Source organism: Tachyglossus aculeatus, chromosome 6 (genome assembly GCF_015852505.1).
Source record: "Tachyglossus aculeatus isolate mTacAcu1 chromosome 6, mTacAcu1.pri, whole genome shotgun sequence".
NCBI lineage: Eukaryota > Metazoa > Chordata > Mammalia > Monotremata > Tachyglossidae > Tachyglossus > Tachyglossus aculeatus.
Window position 1 is genome coordinate 34,818,506 of NC_052071.1, and position 12,227 is coordinate 34,830,732.

General features: G+C 59.8%; 1 protein-coding gene across 1 annotated transcript in view; it reads right to left on the reverse strand.

The window, feature by feature from the left end:
• Positions 1-320: 320 nt before the first annotated feature.
• USP11 (ubiquitin specific peptidase 11) overlaps positions 321-12,227 on the reverse strand; it is a 20,749-nt gene continuing 8,842 nt past the window's right edge. Inside the window, 21 exon segments of the mRNA XM_038747715.1 lie at positions 321-482; positions 638-726; positions 858-973; positions 1,068-1,217; positions 1,330-1,442; positions 1,556-1,626; positions 1,955-2,329; positions 2,559-2,668; positions 2,915-3,115; positions 3,211-3,305; positions 3,397-3,480; positions 3,689-3,913; positions 4,025-4,075; positions 4,077-4,184; positions 4,353-4,526; positions 4,640-4,739; positions 4,971-5,032; positions 5,194-5,339; positions 5,662-5,779; positions 7,729-7,859; positions 8,822-8,931. Coding sequence (XP_038603643.1) covers positions 333-482; positions 638-726; positions 858-973; positions 1,068-1,217; positions 1,330-1,442; positions 1,556-1,626; positions 1,955-2,329; positions 2,559-2,668; positions 2,915-3,115; positions 3,211-3,305; positions 3,397-3,480; positions 3,689-3,913; positions 4,025-4,075; positions 4,077-4,184; positions 4,353-4,526; positions 4,640-4,739; positions 4,971-5,032; positions 5,194-5,339; positions 5,662-5,779; positions 7,729-7,859; positions 8,822-8,931 — 2,779 coding nt within the window. The 3' untranslated portion in view covers positions 321-332.

Here is a 12,227-nt window from a genome sequence, read left to right on the forward strand (position 1 = left end):
GAGAGAGGAGCTGTGGGGAGGGAGGGGTGGGCAGCGTCTTGCCATGCTGGGCCCCTCCCTCCCTCCCTCCAACAGGGAAGAGGCGGCGGTGGCGGCGGCAGAGTCTATGGCTGTGGGTCCCCAGGGGGTGGGATGGGGAGGCGGCCAGGGGTCGGAGTCCTGAGCAGGGGGAGCCCCGGGGAGCCCCCGGGAGCGGTACCTGAGAAGGCCCAGGGAGGGGGTGCTGGTGTCAGCGGGGCGGGGTGGGAGGAGGGCGCAGATTCGAGGGGGGAGGGCCCACAGACCCCTCCCTCCCTCCCTCCCTCCCTCCGTGCCCCCCCGCCGCAGCGCTTTCAGTCCACATCCATTGACTCGGCGCGGGGCGCGGGGCCGTCGGAGAGCTGGGCCAGAGGGGCGGCCAGGGAGCTGGGGGGGCCGGGCCGGGCCGGGGGCCGCCGCACCTTGTCCTGCCGCTGGTAGAAGAGAACGTAGGCCGCCTTGGACTGGAGGGAGGGAACGACGGACGGACGGACGGACAGACAGACGGGGGACACGCTGAGATCGAGGGCGACGTCGGGTGGCGGTGGCCCCGTCTCTCCGCCCCCGCCCCGGCCCACCGCTCAGATGCCCCTGCCTCCTCCAGCTCAGGACGCCCTACCTCGATCTGGCTTTCCGACACCGGGGAGACACTGCTGTCGTCAAAATAGTGCCACTGCCCGCTGTCCTTGTTCCGGGCAAACGTCGTGTCTGTCACGGCAGAGGCCACAGCGGTCCACACCGAAGCGGGGACCAACCGCTGCCGGGTCGCCCCCCCCCACCCCCACCCCCGAACACGCACCCCACCCCACCCCAACGCCCCGGTTTCGCCTTCTCCGTACAGTGGCCGTCCCGCAGGCCCCCGTAGTGGTTGGAGACGGCGATGAGGTCGTATTTGCAGGGGGGGGCCTCGGTCTCTGTCCGTGGCTTGATGATGAACTCGGAGAAGTCCAGGTCCCTGTGCGGAGAGGCGGCGGGACGGGGGGGTCGGCACAGGGAGGGGACCCGGGGCCCGCTCCCCCCACCCAGCCCGGCTCCGGGACCCCTCTGACCGGATGGGGAACTCGACGAGGGTGTCCAGCTTCTCGCGAGAAAACTTGGTGTAGGAAAAGCGCTTGAGGTGGATGATGAGAGCCTCGGGCAGCGCCCACAGGTCTAACTTCTTGGTGGCCAGCTGGTGCCGCTTGCAGGTCGGGCAGTACCTGCCGGGGAGGGGCGCGGAGGAGGGGGAAGAGGGGAAGCAGGTGAGGTGAGGAGCCCCTTCTCCCGGGCCCCCGGGCCCCCGGCCCCATCCTCAGGTCCCCCCCACCCTACCAGGGGTTCTCCTCCTCCAGCGTCTCCACTGTGGTGAAGAGGTCGACGCACTCCTGAAGCCGCACTGGGGTCTTCTTCAGCAAGTAACCCATACAGTCGTGCTTCACGTAGCCCTGCGGGGGGGAAGGCGGATGGCGGGGCTGGGGGCAGGGCTCTCTCGGCCCCAACGCTTCCACCCCAAGGTCCACCCCCGGGATGCCCCCACACCCGCCCCGGCCCACTTCACCTCAGCCTCCACCTCGTTGTAGTAACGCTTCTTCATCTCCGGATCCCAATCGATGGCAATGTAAGGCTGGGCTGACGGATTAACAACACTCACAATATCAGTAACGGCTGTGGTATCCGTTAAGCCCTTCCCCCGTGCCAGGCACTTCGCTAGGTGCTGGGGTAGATACAAGGTAAGCGGACTGGACACGGTCCCTCGCGGTCTTAATCCCCATTTCCCAGATGAAGAACCTGAGGCCCAGAGAAGTGAGGTGACTTGCCCACGGCGGGCGAGTGGCAGAGCCGGGTTTAGGACGCCCAGGGCCGCGCTCCCTCCATCGGGCCACGCCGCTTCCCCGGGAAGGGGTGCGCGGGAAACGTCCGCCCGCCTCCCGCCTCGCCCCCGCGTGCCCCAGCTCACAGTTGAAGGAGACCCCGTTGGCGTCTTCGCTGAAGCTGGCTCGGTCACTGGTGCCGTTGGAGTTGACCGTCTGCAGGCTGAAGAGCAGCTTCCGCCGGCGCCGGCGCCGGCGCCTCCGCCGCCGGCGGCGCGGGGGCCGGGGAAGGGGTCGGCAGGGCCGCTTGGGCTGGTTGGCGGGGCCGGGGCTGGGGGGGCCGCCGCCGCCGGGCCGCCCCTCCGTCTCCCCCTCTCCGCTGCCAACCGCCTCGGCCCGGTTCTCCTCTCCACCCACCGGAGTGGAGACCGGGTGGGCGGAGCCTTCCGGGGAGCTTCCCTCCCCTTCCTCCTCTTCCTCTTCTTCTTCCTCCTCCTCCTCCTCCTCTTCCTCCTCTTCTCCTAGGGCCAGGGCGGGAATGAGGGAGGATTAGTGCCGCTGGATCCTTTTGGGTCCCTGAGGTCCCAGGTCTCCCTACAGCTGTCAGGCAGTTACTGAGCGCTTACTGGGTGCACAGCACCGTACTAGGCGCTCGGAAGGGCACACTATGACAACAAACCGACCCAAGTCCCGCCCACAACGAGCTTACGGTCTAGAGGGCCGTCCCCCGACCAACCTCGGCCCCCTCACCCTCACTCAGTCCATTAGGCCGCTTGTTGTACAGATTCTCCTCTTCGCTATTCTCTTCCTCCTCTTCCTCCTCCTCCTCGTCGTCCGAGCCCGGCCGAGTCACGTAGCGGCTGGAGGGAGGGAATCAATCAATCAATCAATCGTATTTATTGAGCGCTTACTATGTGCAGAGCACTGTACTAAGCGCTTGGGAAGTACAAATTGGCAACACATAGAGACAGTCCCTACCCAACAGTGGGCTCACAGTCTAAAAGAAGGGACGGAAGGGACGGGGGGGGGGGTGGCTGGGGGGGGAGCCGCCCGGGGCGGAGCGGGCGAGGGGTCGGCCCGCAGTCGGGGTCCGGGGGGGCACTCACGAGAGGCGATGCAGCAGGATGTGGTAGAGGGCATCCCAGGAGAGGCGATCCCGAGGCACGGACACCAGCAGCGGGTGGCCGAACAGCATGAGCCCGTAGTAGGAGTCGCTGTAGTCCCGGGCGGGCGCCCGCTCCCGCAGGTAGACGGGAAGCACCACGTCCTCGCCCGGCCCCTCGCCTGACCCTCCGGACACCTCGTAGCTGTTGGGCAGAGGAGGCCGGGCTGGGGCGGGCCCGGACGGGACCCGGCCTCCGCCCCCAGCGCCTCGCCCCTCGCCCTCCCTACCGGTCCTCACATGAAGATGTCATCTCGGTCCAGGATGCAGCTCAGGGCCTCCTCCAGCTGGTAGATCTTGTAGAACCGGTGACTGAACACGTCGGCCACCATCATCTGCGGGGAGGGGAGGCGGGTCAGGGCCGTCCGCGGCGCTCGCTCGCTCCCTCCCTCCCCGGGGCCGCCCCGGCTCCCCTCCAACGCTCACCCGATCAGGAGAGACGCCCGTGTGTTTGGCCAACGCGATGCAGAGATCCAACACCTTCCCGGCTTTGGGGACCACTAACCGGTGCTGAGGGGGGAGACGGTCGGTGAGGCCTACGACCCCCTTCTCCGCCTCTCCCCGCCTCGGGCCCCGGCGGGCGCTTAACCCCCACCCCCCGGGGCCCCGATGCCAGATGGACGACGGGGGACGGCCGGCCGGGTTCCCGTCGCCGGCTCAGGCGAGAGGGCCCCGTCTCCCCCGGCCCTTCCTTCGCGGCCTCGGGCCCCCCCGGCACCTGTTCCGGCTTCTTGCGGGGATCCATGGAGACGAAGAAGACCTCCATGCTGCGCTCCTTGCTGACGGGCAGAGGCACGCTCAAGTAGCAGAAGGGGTCAAACGTCACCGACACCTTGCCACACTCGGGACAGACCAGCGTGGACTTGAAGAGCCCGTGGAAGGTGTCCACGATGACGGAGTCGTTCCGCCGCTTGTGGTTGCGCCAGGCCTCCTCCGCCACTTCCTGGCCGGAGGGGACAGAGCCGGGGGTCGGCTGGGGGACGGGCGGCCCCGGGGCCCCGGGCCCCACCCGGGAGCGGCCGACCTCCTTCCCAGCTGCCCCGCCGGGCCCCACCTGGTCCGGCCGGCCGGCGGCGTCCCGCAGCTCCACGTACTCCTTTTTTTTTGACACGGTTGAGGTCCTCGTGCAGCCCGTCCAGCAGGAAGGAGAGGAGCTCCTGGGAGTCATGCTGCTGGTAGCCCAGGAACTGAGAAGCAAAGTGGCCCACCTTGGTCTGGAGGATCCACGGGGAACAGGGAGATCAGGAAGAGAGGATCGGGGGCCCCCGACTGCCGCGGACTCTCCCCGCCGGCCCTCCCTCCTCCCCCTGCCGCCCCCCGACCACGACCAGACAGAATCCCGCAGGGCCAGATTCCAACCCGGGGCGAGAAGAGCTGGTGACCTTGAACATGCGGGGCACGACGGAGCGGTGGTGCCCGGACCAGGCCTGTTTGACCAGGTCGGCGTAGGCCTCGGCGATCTCTCCCTTCATGCCTAGCGGGTTGCAGAAATTCAGTTCCTCCAGATAGCGGTTGTGCAGGAAATACTCGGTCAAAGGAGGCACGTTGCTGAGACACTACGAGGGAAGGCGGGAGGCCCGGCGTGAATTGCAGGGGGCGCGCGGAGGGAGCATCCCCCAGGTTTGGCCTGGACCTCCCAACCCCCGTCCCGCTTAAGCCAGCGCAGTACCTGCAGGGCGGAGTTCATGAAGCAAGTGTTGCCGAGATTCGTGAGGCCGCAGACCCCGGGCTGGCCGCGGTACCCCTCCTCCTCATCCACCATGTTCTTCCTGGGGGCCAGGCACACATCAGCACCCCCTCCCCCGGAATTACTTCCAATGATGGCCCCTAACAGCTAATCTACCAGGCGGGGGGGGGGGGGGGAGACAGGGAAAAAGGAGCGACCCCAAGGAGGCAGGAGGATGGTAGGGAGAGAGGTGCCAGGCCTACGGGGGCGGAGGGGAGAAGACTGACCCGAGACGGGACCCTGGCATCACGCGTGCCCGCCTGCCCACACTTACATGATATGGGGCCGGGAGCTGGGCCAGGTGCCGTCCTTGTTGCGTGTCTCCATGACAACGATCTGCAGTGGAGAAAAGAGGAAAGCCGGCCTAAGCTCCCAGGGGGGTTGGCTCCGGGCGGGAGGTTCCCGAGGCCAGCGCTCTGGCGCGGGAGGCCCGCAGACCCGACGGCGGGGCGAGCGGCAGCCTCGTCCCCGGTCCGGCTCCCCGCGGCACCCCTGACCTGTCCGGGGCTCAGGCAGGCGTCCAGGACCGACACGTGGGGGTTGCGCAGCCGTTCGCAGGACCCGTCCGAGTTCTTCACCCACAGTCGCGTCTCCTCTTCGGGCCCCACCTGGAACTGCTGCCGGGCCACCCGCAGCACCAGCTCTGGAGGGATCGGCCAGGCCCGGGTCAGGGCGGGGGCACGGCGGCTCTCGGGCGAGACGTCATCCGCCGCCGATCCCCGACCAGAGGAAGGGGCCCGGGACCAAGACTCGGCAGGGGCACCGTGACTCAACCGGCCGGGTGCTCCCTCCGATCTTACACGGGGGGTGGTGGGACTCAATTCTCAGAGGAGGAGGAGGAGTGGTGGTAATAATGGTACCGGGTGCCCGCTGGGCATAATCGAGAGCAGGGCACTAAGAGAGAGGGAAGCAGCGCCGGGGCCTCCCTCCTACCCGCGGCCTCCCCGTGCCCCCGGCAGCGTTACCGATGGAGTCTGCGCGGCTGAACTGCGTCGGGTTGAGGCTGTCCATGTCACTATGCTGGCAAAGGAGCAGCTCCACGGGATACACCTCCACCTTGTGAGTGCTGGGCAGCTCCACCACCTGGGGACGGAGGCAGTTTGGAGGGTCAGCTGCAGGGGAGAAACGGGGGCGGGCGGGCGGCCCTCGCCTGGATGGCCTCAATCAATCCATGGTATTTACTGAGCGCTCCCTGGGTGCCCAGCACCCAGCACTTATTCAACAGGGCTGGTAGACGCGATCCCTGCTCACAGAGAATTGATGGTCTACGGGGAAGATGAGGCATCAAATTAGGAAGATGGGGGAATTAGTGGAGTATGAGAACATTCATGCGAGTAGAGTGGCGCGGGGGTGTGTATCAAAACGCTTAAGGGGTAATGATGATGGCATTTGTTAAGCACTTCCTTTGTGCAAAGCACTCTTCTAAGCGCTGGGGAGGATACAAGGTGATCAGGCTGTCCCACGTGGGGCTCACAGTCTTCATCCCCATTTTCCAGATGAGGTCCCTGAGGCACAGAGAAGTGAAGTAAACTTGCCCCAAGTCACAGAGCTGATAAGGGGCAGAGCCAGGATTTGAACCCACGATCTCTGGCTCCCAAGCCCGGGCTCCTTCCATTGAGCCACGCTGCTTCTCCACACAGCCAAGGGTGGAGTTGACCCAGAAGGGAGGAAGGATAAAGGGCTTAGTCTGGGAAGGCCTCCAGGAGGAGATGGGATTTTGGGAGGGTTTTGAGAAATGGGGAAGAGTCAGACTGGTGGAGTTAGGAGAAGCAGCATAGCTTAATGGAAACCTCCTCCCCTCCCCATCTCCCCGCCCCACAGCACTTTTGTATATATGTACATATTAATTATTCTATTTATTTTATTAGTGATGTGTATCTACCTATAACTCTATTCATTTATATTGATGCTATTGTTGCCTAATTTGTTTTGATGTCTGTCTCCCCCCTTCTAGACTGTGAGCCCTTGTTGGTTAGGGATTGTCTCTATTTGTTGCTAAATTGTACTTTCCAAGTGCTTAGTACAGTGCTCTGCACACAATAAGCGCTCAATAAATACGACTGAGTGAATGAATGAAAGAGCACAGACTTGGGAGTCAGAGGGCGTGAGTTCTAATCCCAGCTCTGCCACTTGTCAGCTGTGTGACTCTGGGCAAGTCACTTCACCTCTCTGTGCCTCGGTTACATCATCTGGAAAATGGGGATGAAGACTGCGAGCCCCAAAAGGGACAACCTGATTACCTTGTATCTACCCTGGTGCTCAGAACAGCGCCCGGCCCATAGTCAACGCTTAACAAATGTCACTATTGTTATTTTTAGATACGAAGAGGGAGGCAGTCCCCAGGCCCGAATAGGGGCGAGGGGTCGGCAGTGAGAGAGATGAGATGGAAGTGCGGTGAATGGGTTGGTTTCAGGGGAGCGGAGTGTGGGGCCTTAGTAGGAGATCAGCCAGTTAAAGTAGGAGGGAGGAAGCTGATCGACTGCCTTAAATCATCAGAGAAGCAATGTGGCTCAGAGGATAGAGCACTGACTTGGGAGTCAAAAGAATCTGGGTTCTGAATCCCAGCTCTGCCACTTGTTGGTTGTGTGACCTCGGACAAGTCACTTCGCTTCTCTCCGCCTCCGTCACCTCAGCTGCAGAGCGCAGATTAAGACCGTGAGCTCCACGTGGGACACGGACTGGGTCCGATCCGACTGCCTCGTCTCCACCCCGGTGCTCAGGACGCGGCCTGGCGTGTAGCAAGCGCTGACCAAATACCACAATCACGTCGACAGTGAGAAATTTCCGCCTGACGGGACGGTGGACGGGCGGTGTTTGGAGGAATGTGAGGAGTGAGGAAGGCAGGGGCCGAACGGGTGTCTGGGGGAAAACGATCCGAGAAGCGGAACGAAATACGGACTGGAAAGGGGAGAGGCGGGAGGCGGGGAGGTCAGCTCCGTTTCCCAGGACCCCCCTCCGTAAGTCCCTGGTCTCTGACTCAAAAGAGCGACCAAGCACCCCCTTCCCACCCCCCACTTTTCCGATCCCCTCACCTTGCGTTCGATGGGCGGCTGTCCGTGCTCCAGTCCGTACCAGCTCACCAGCTTGCACCAAACTTCCGCAGGAACCAAGATGTAGTCCTCACCCTCCACTAGACGCTCCTTCAGCCGCCACGACTCCTGATCTGGGGGGGGGACAGGTGAAGGGGCCAGGGGCTGGGGAGCCTCTGAGGACAAGGAATCCTGTGTGGGGGCCGGGGGGGAATTTGGGACCCCAAGATAGAGGAAAGACCCCCACCACTGTCAGAGGAAAAAGCAGATCAGAACTGTGAAACCCAGGCTGCTGATCAGAGCTGAGAAGCAGTGTGGCCTCATGGAAGGAGCCTGGGCGCGGGAGCCGGAGGACCTGGATTCTAATTCCACCTCGGCCACTCGCCTGCTGGGTGACCTTGGGCAACTTACTTCACTTCTCTGGGCCTCACTTTCCTCCTCTGTAAAATGGGGATCATATGCCGGTTCTCCCTCCTACTTGGTGAGACTGCGAGCCCCATGTGGGACAGGGTCTGGGGCTGACCCGGTTACCTTGTATCTACCCCACTTTGGCAGATGGTGAGCACTTAGATACACTCAACCCTAATCGGTGAAGTCTCACTGTGTGCACAGCACCGTACTAAATGCTTGGGGGAGGACAACAGAGGTGGTAGGCAGATTCCCTGCCCGCGAGGAGCTTCCAGTCTAGAGACAGACAGACAGACATAAGTAGAAACAAATAAATTACGGATACGTACATAAGCGATGTGGGACTGAGGCAGGGGCGGCTAAAGCGTGCAAATCCAAGTGCAAAATCCCCTAACAACAGTAATTATTATTATTACACAGCTGAAGCCAGCCAAACTCCCCGGTTTTGGATCAAGACCGTTCCAACCCCACCTCTCCCCGGGGGATCCAAGAAAACCCCGGAAAAGTCTCACTCCCAAGGACTCCAGAGGTCTGTTTAAAGCCGACGCAGATCCTCAGGACCAGCTGGTGGGTTGTCCCAAACTGGAATAACCCTGACCCGAACCACTAGGGAATCTGAGTCCTCGGGGGCTTCCCAACTGTGTATCCGGTCGGTAGTCGGACGGTAGGACGGAGTGGGGTGCAGTACCTTCAAAGAGCTCAGCGTTACTGATTCTCCCGGGGAAGGTGCTGGATTCCTGGTCTCCGGACTGCACATAAGCCTCCCATTGCTGATACCAGTGCTGCTCCAGGAGAAACCTGGGGGGAGGTGGGAAAGGAGGAAGGGGAGGGGAAGAAGAAGATGAGGAAATAGAATTCCCGGTCAGACTCCCTTCTTTCCCCGGCTCGGGCCGTTCCTGGGGGTGCCGGCTCACCAAGCCTGGCTTTCCATTCTGGATGGAGACCTCGACGGCCCCTGGCTGGGGGAGTAGTGCCTATCGGCTTTCCCATCTGGGGATACGGGTTTTCTCCCTTCCAGCTGGCCGGCTACCTGAGGTTCGGGGAGAAGGGTCTCAGAGCAGGGCCAAGGAGAGGCAGCGTGGCTCAGTGGCAAGAGCCCGGGCTTGGGAGTCGGAGGTCATGGGTTCTACTTCCAGCTCTGCCACTTGTCACCTGTGTGACTTTCGGCACCTTCTCCGGGCCTCAGTTCCCTCATCTGTCAAATGGGGACGAAGACTGAGCCCCACATGGGACAACCTGATCGCCTTGTATCACCCCAGCGCTTAGAACAGTGCTTTGCACATAGTAAGCGCTTAAATGCTGTCATCACTGTTATTACTATTATTAAGGACCCTGACCGAAAGCAGTCCACTTCCCAGTCCCCGACCCAATTCCCGATTTCGTGGTATCCATTGTTGGGTAGGGACCGTCTCTATCTGTTGCCGACTTCTGCTTCCCAAGCGCTTAGTCCAGTGCTCTGTACACAGTCAGCGCTCAATAAATACGATCGTTCTGTTATCCGTGTCCTCCTTCTAGACTGTGAGCCCATTGTTGGGTAGGGGCCGTTTCTATCTGCTGCCAACCTGTACTTCCCAAGCGCTTAGTCCAGTGCTCTGCACACAGTCAGCGCTCAGTAAATAGGACGGAATGAATGACTAAATGAATGGTGGGGGTCGTTCGGGGCTGGTCCCGAGGACGAAACGACCGAAAGTGAAAGTGGGGACAGTGTGAGGATGGACGGGAGGCAGCACCGGGATGCAGGGGTTTTGATGGGCAGGCGGGTTCCTGGGTCCGGATGAGGCCAAGCTGAGCTCGGGTGGGGTAATAATGGCATTTATTAAGTGCTTACTATGTACAAAGCACTGTTCTAAGTGCAGGGGGAGATACAAGGCAATCAGGTGGTCCCACGGGGCACTCAAAGTCTTCATCCCCATTGTGCAGACGAGGGAACTGAGGCCCAGAAAAATTAAGTGACTTGCCCAAAGTCACATAACTAAGTGGCAGAGCCGGGATTAGAATATTAATAATGATGGTATTTATTAAGCGCTTACTATGTGCAAAGCATTGTTCTAAGCGCTGGGGAGGTTCCAAGGTGATCAGGTTGTCCCATGGGGGGCTCCCAGTCTTCATCCCCATTTTCCAGAGGTGGGAATAATAATAATAAAAACATTTATTAAGCGCTTACTATGTGCAAAGCACTGTTCTAAGCGCTGGGGAGGTTAACAAGGTGATCAGGTTGTCCCACGGGGGGCTCACAGTCTTCATCCCCATTTTCCAGATGAGGGAACTGAGGCCCAGAGAAGTGAAGTGACTTGCCCAAAGTCACCCAGCTGATAAGTGGTGGAGCCGGGATTAGAACCCACGACTTCTGCCTCCCCAGCCTGGGCTCTTTCCTGCTTCTAATAATAATGATGGCATTTATTAAGCGCTTACTATGTGCAAAGCACTGTTCTAAACAACGCCGGGGAGGTTACAGGGTGATCAGGTTGCCCCAGAGGGGGCTCCCAGTCTTCATCCCTGCTCCGCCAACTGTCAGCTGGGTGACTTTGGGCAAGTCACTTAACTTCTCTGGGCCTCAGTTACCTCATCTGTAAAATGGGGATTAAAACTGCGTGAGTCCGCTCGTTAGACAACCTAATCACCTTGTAACCTCCCCAGCGCTTACAACAGTGCTGGGCACATAGTAAGCACTTAACAAATATCAACATTATTATTATTATCCCCATTTTCCAGATGAGGGAACTGAGGCCCAGAGAAGTGAAGAGACTTGCCCAAAGTCACCCAGCTGATAAGTGGTGGAGCCGGGATTAGAACCCACGACTTCTGCCTCCCCAGCCCGGGCTCTTTCCTGCTTCTAATAATAATGATGGCATTTATTAAGCGCTTACTATGTGCAAAGCACTGTTCTAAACAACGCCGGGGAGGTTACAGGGTGATCAGGTTGCCCCAGAGGGAGCTCACAGTCTTCATCCCTGCTCCGCCAACTGTCAGCTGGGTGACTTTGGGCAAGTCACTTAACTTCTCTGGGCCTCAGTTACCTCATCTGTAAAATGGGGATTAAAACTGCGTGAGTCCGCTCGTTAGACAACCTAATCACCTTGTAACCTCCCCAGCGCTTACAACAGTGCTGGGCACATAGTAAGCACTTAACAAATATCAACATTATTATTATTACCCCCATTTTCCAGATGAGGGAACTGAGGCCCAGAGAAGTGAAGAGACATGCCCAAAATCACCCAGCTGATAAATGGTGGAGCCGGGATTAGAACCCATGACTTCTGCCTCCCCAGCCCGGGACTTTTCCTGCTTCTAATAATAATGATGGCATTTATTAAGCGCTTACTATGTGCAAAGCACTGTTCTAAACGCCGGGGACGTTACAAGGTGATCAGGTTGCCCCATTGCGGGGGGCTCCCAGTCTTCATCCCTGCTCTGCCAACTGTCAGCTGGGTACCTTCAGGTAAGTGACAACTTCTCAGTGACCTCATCTGGAAAATGGGGATTAAAACTGTGTGAGCCCCCCGCCGTGGGCCAACCTGATCACCTTGTAACCTCCCCAGTGCTTAGACCAGTGCTGGTCACCTAGTAAGCCCTTAACAAATTCCAACATCATTATTTTTATTATCCCCATTTTCCAGATGAGGGAACCGAGGCCCAGATCATCTGTAAAATGGCGATTAAAACTGTGTGAGCCCCCCCCGTCGTGGGCCAAGCTTGTAGCCTCCCAAGCGCTTAGAACAGTGCTGGGCACCTAGTAAGTGCTTAACACTGTGAGCCCACTGTTGGGTAGGGACCGTCTCTATATGTTGCCAGCTTGTACTTCCCAAGTGCGCTCAATAAATATGATTGATCGATTGACTGATTAACAAATACCAACATCATCATCATTATTATCCTCATTTTCCAGATGAGGGAACTGAGGCCCAGATCATCTGTAAAATGGGGATTAAAACTGTGTGAGCCCCCACCGTGGGCCAACCTGATTACTTTACTAGAACAGTGCTGGGCACCTAGTAAGCGCTTAACAAACACCAACGTCATCATTATTATTATCCCCACTTTCCAGATGAGGGAACTGAGGCCCAGACCATCTGTAAAATGGGGATTAAAACTTT